Source organism: Rhineura floridana, chromosome 1 (assembly GCF_030035675.1).
Source record: "Rhineura floridana isolate rRhiFlo1 chromosome 1, rRhiFlo1.hap2, whole genome shotgun sequence".
Lineage (NCBI taxonomy): Eukaryota > Metazoa > Chordata > Lepidosauria > Squamata > Rhineuridae > Rhineura > Rhineura floridana.
Window position 1 is genome coordinate 106,951,789 of NC_084480.1, and position 4,530 is coordinate 106,956,318.

The window sequence follows — 4,530 nt, forward strand, 5'->3', positions numbered from 1 at the left end:
ATGAACACAATGCAAACAAATCAGGATGAATGCTTAATAAAGACTGGATATAATTTAACCTCCATGTAAGCTTTATGCAAGCAGATCAAGAAAAATGTTCAATAAACAGGTCCTCTGGAGAAGCCAAGTGTATTACTTTAGCAAAAATATGACCCAGCTTCTAGCAACAAAGACAGCACATTCCTGGTCTTCTGCAAATTCTGATTCCCCCTCTCTTTGTCCCCTTCCATTACTCTTACATTTACCTGACATTGTGCCAGTCATTTTACAAACACCATGACAATGGTCTGAGAGATGCTGTGCATGGAAACCAGAGGGAACCAGCTCCTTCTCCACTGCAGAAAATACAGAAGGCAGACACCAGAACAGGAATACCAGGATTCATCCTGCCTGTCAGTGGATGGGCCTTTGGACTGACAGGAGTTGAAGGTATCACTTTGTCATGTACAAAAGATAATTGAACAGTAAAATCACACTCCTTTGCTAGCAATTTGTCTAGGAAAAAAAGCTCCTTTTGAAGCAAATTGGAGTTTTCATTCCCTGTGCAAATTAATGGCATGTCACCCCCTGGTGCCTTCTGGATTGGGACTATAGCAGGGAGCAAAGGGTGAAAGTACCTGCTACATTTGGGTCCCAAGTTGGATTCTGCCCCCACCCCCTTTTGCTGGCAATTTGAATTAAAATTTGAGTTAAGGGCACAGATACGAAGCTAACGTATTATCCAGTTTAACCCCAAGTGTCTTGCATTTCTCTTCCAGCCCGAGTTGGCCATTAGCAGGATCATAGGCAGGAAAGGTTTGTTGAGTTTATGCTGGCAGCAAAACAGAACAGGAAGCATTTGTTGCCTCTTCTCAAGCAGTGTTTTGATTATAAATTAATCTCTTGAGATATTATGGCAACTTCAAATGGTTAATGAGTATCATAATACTACCTGCTTCTTTCCATTGTCCAAAGGCCAATTGGGTATCTAGCCTATAAAACTCTGAATGAGTTAGACAAGAAGGAGCACTGAAGCAGAACTACTGAAAGCTTGAGGCTGAGACGAACTGCAAAGATGTCAAAGAACCTCTTTTCATTTCTCCGCTTGTTTGTGCTCTTGCTTGGCTTTGCCATTATTTGCTTAGGAGCCTTTTGCTTCTCTACAGGTGTCCCTGCCTGCAAGTGCAATAGCTTGCCTATTGCCTATTTCCTATTACCCTTGGGGTTCTTTCTTCTCATCTCTGGGATTTTCTGGAGCACTTATCATGAGGCCAGCAAGCACAAGGGCTTATTCTACAGCATCTTCCATGGAAATCCTAGACATCAAGAGAGTCACATCAATACTGTGGACAGGTATGTTTTATGCATTGAATTCCATGGAGTGGTCACTGACTCAGTTCCATTTCTCTGTCTTATGCAACCTTGTACAGGTCTGCATATGTTTTCACTCTTCCTTTCTCTTTAATTTGCTTTATTTAACTTATATAGTCCTTGGCCTTCTTCCTTCTAATTTTTTCCAGTTATATATTTTGAGTAGCTCACCATTTCTTATGATGTGCCCCATCATATGTGATTGCATCTTTTTCACACTTTGCATTGGTCCTTGTCGTTATCCCCAATAGTACCTGATATTTCTTCATTAGTTTCCCTTTCTATCTAACTCACTTTACACATTCTTTTCCAACACATTCTTTTCATTTGTTTCCATTCTTCCTTTTTTAAAACCTGTCATCCATGTTTCATATCCATATAGAGATGAATTCCATATGTATGTTTTTATATGAAATTATTTTTGAGACATAATGCCTCCTGCCAGCAGAAATTTCTTCTTACAAAATGTTAATTTTGCCATGTGTATTCGGCTTTTATTTTTTATTCTGCATCTTCCATCGTCTCTTACCTTGATTCCTGATTGCTTGTTTCTTTTGTATTTACTCAATACAGATGCACAAACATGCTACAAGATGTGGTTTCCTAATTGCCATTTTAAATCTTTATTTTATTCTCACTTATTAGGCTGCAAACCTTATTTTTTATTTAATATGTTTTGCAGGTTTCTGTTTCTGCTGTTACTGCTATATCATCAGCAAAATTCACCCAATTCATTACCTTCCCATATACTGTAAAACCTGAGTCTACTAATGGTGTATTAATTGTATATGTATAAATCCTCCCTTCCTGTTCCAATCTTTTTTGGAATTAGATAGGTGTATATATATGAAAATATGAGAAGCCCCACTAGTTATTGTGGCTGGAACATTCTCCACTACAGATAGCATCCTACTATGCAAAGTCCAGTTTAGTGCTAGAGTGCTGGATTTCAATGTAGAAAGATCAAACTCAGTTCCCTGCATAGACACAAAACTTCCCTGGGTGGCCATGGATGGATGGTCTTTTATGATCATGAAAAAAAAACAAATTATTTGTGTTTGTGTTCCTTGGAGGAAGGGTAGTTTACAACGTGCAAGAAACGAATAAGAGCATGACAAGATTTTTTTGTTTAGCTCCATGCCTATTAGTGCAATTATACTTTGAGTCCAAGTTTGGCAGGTGCAGACGCTTCCTTAATGGGAGAGATTGTCTAAAAGACAGGTTGATTCAGCATGCCCATGCGACATATATTCTCATGAACTGGATTGCAATTCATATAGAAACATCAGAAGGTGCTTTAAAGCCAAACAGATTCTTGGTCCATCTAGTTCACTACTGTAATGTCTCAGTGACTAGCCACAGCTCTCCAGGGTTTCAGACAGGAGTCTTTCCCAACCTTACCAGGAGATGCCAAAAGGGATGGTATTAAAAAGGTTCCTGAATATTGAACATCCTAAAATTGGATCTGGGTCTTTAAACAAGAAGGCATGACTCAAACCCATAAGCACATGGCCCTACAGTATTTTTCAAATAGGTAAGGAACATGCTGTACTTCAAAGAGCTGACGTCATTGTTTTAACTGTGTTCAACAAAGGCTAAAGCTGTGCACTTTTATCTGCACATGCTGCCTTTGAGATTTCTGTGTAAATGTCTTCACCATTCCTAGAATGAAGACGGATGCACTTCCTGAAGTCAAGCTGGCCTCTGTCCTGGCAAAGTTTGTTAATGGGTCATGGATACAAATGTCACTTCCTGTTCTGTTGTGGTAACAGCACCATAAACACTCACAATAGGCGAAGCAGCAGCTCTATAAATATAACACAGCACATGCCCTGGTTTAGATAACCAGGATTTAACACTTTGAAAGAGTGTGCACCCTGCACTGCAAAATATATCACACTGTATAAATAAGCTTAGACAGAACATGTATTTCCTGTTCGCAAAGAGGGGCTCTAATAGAAGAAAGTAACACATAAATTGGGCAAAAATAAGGCTCACTGTTCCTTGGCAGAGCCTTAACACATATTCACAAGAAGATATATTAGTGCTCCTAAAAGCAGAATGTTAGAGACAAAAAGGCTTATAATGCAAAACTGGCCAATTCCTTCCTCCCCGTCCCCACTCCACTTAATTTAGGCACTTCTAGTACTTGAGGTTCTTGAAAATGTTCGCAAGGTTCTACTCTGTCCATTGAGGAGAAAGGGCAATGCTGTCTGCAGATATGGGCTAAAGACCAGGGCTAGGGAAGGGGCAGATTATTCAGTGATGCATTTACAAACAATCTATCTAGACTGTTATGATTTCAACACAGAGCTCTTTTAAACCGTGTGTGTGTGTTTTGTCTTGACTGTGTTCTTTGTGCAGGCCTGACTTCTACCCTCCATCGTATGAAGACAGCACTGATCCCAAAAAGCATACTTTCCCACTGCCGGTCCTCCCACTGGAACGAGAGAAGGATACTTACAACATGCCCCCACCTCTTTACACAGAGAGCAGCCTGGAATTCATTGAGGAAGTCAGCCCTCAGGAACAGCCGCCACCTTCATATGAAGTATCTGTGCAGCAAGCTACAGAACATGACTCAACAACGCTTGAAGAGACTTCCCATGCATCTGTGCCATAGGCCAACTGCTAATGATGCAGCCTGTCAAAGGACTTGAGGCAGAGATAAACCGTGTCTGCTATTCTGGGACATTGGCAATGGTTAGGGCACTGTGTGCAAAGTGTTGAGGTGAAGACAGACAAGTGTTGTTCCATACAGTGGGCATTGGGTGCAAAGTCAGGCCTGTGGTAGCAGGCACAAAACCTGGTGTTGCTAAAGTTTTGAATGATGCTGCAGTTCAGTCCAATATTACTGGCTACCTGCCACATTTGGGTATGCTTGTTTCTATTGTTGTGGCTTTATTCTGCCTATGTTAGGAAAGGATTGCAAGAACTGACACCACCTTATAAAGAGAAACAGTAGTGTGAGGAGGTGGGAGTCAGAGGGAGGGGTGTCTTTGAAAGACTGAAAAAAGAAATCCAAAGACAAAGCACTGTTGAATGAAGGAGGCGTACATATGTACTGAGAGAACATAAGAACATAAGAAGAGCCTGCTGGATCAGGCCAGTGGCCCATCTAGTCCAGCATCCTGTTCTCACAGTGGCCAACCAGGTGCCTGGGGGAAGCCCGCAAGCAGG

The 4,530-nt window shown here is 41.1% G+C and overlaps 1 protein-coding gene across 1 annotated transcript; it reads left to right on the forward strand.

The window, feature by feature from the left end:
* The first annotated feature begins 1,051 nt into the window (after nucleotides 1–1,051).
* Nucleotides 1,052–3,973, forward strand: TMEM252 (transmembrane protein 252). The gene is made up of 2 exons (XM_061609401.1): nucleotides 1,052–1,332; nucleotides 3,715–3,973. Exons 1-2 carry the CDS (start codon nucleotides 1,055–1,057, stop codon nucleotides 3,971–3,973), a joined length of 537 nt encoding a protein of 178 aa, XP_061465385.1. The 5' UTR covers nucleotides 1,052–1,054.
* Nucleotides 3,974–4,530: the final 557 nt, after the last annotated feature.

Coding starts and splice junctions, on each gene's coding strand:
- TMEM252 (XM_061609401.1), top strand. CDS start 1,055: ATGTCAAAGAACCTCTTTTCATTTCTCCGCTTGTTTGTGCTCTTGCTT. Junction 1,333..3,714: donor CACATCAATACTGTGGACAG/GTATGTTTTATG, acceptor TTCTTTGTGCAG/GCCTGACTTCTACCCTCCAT.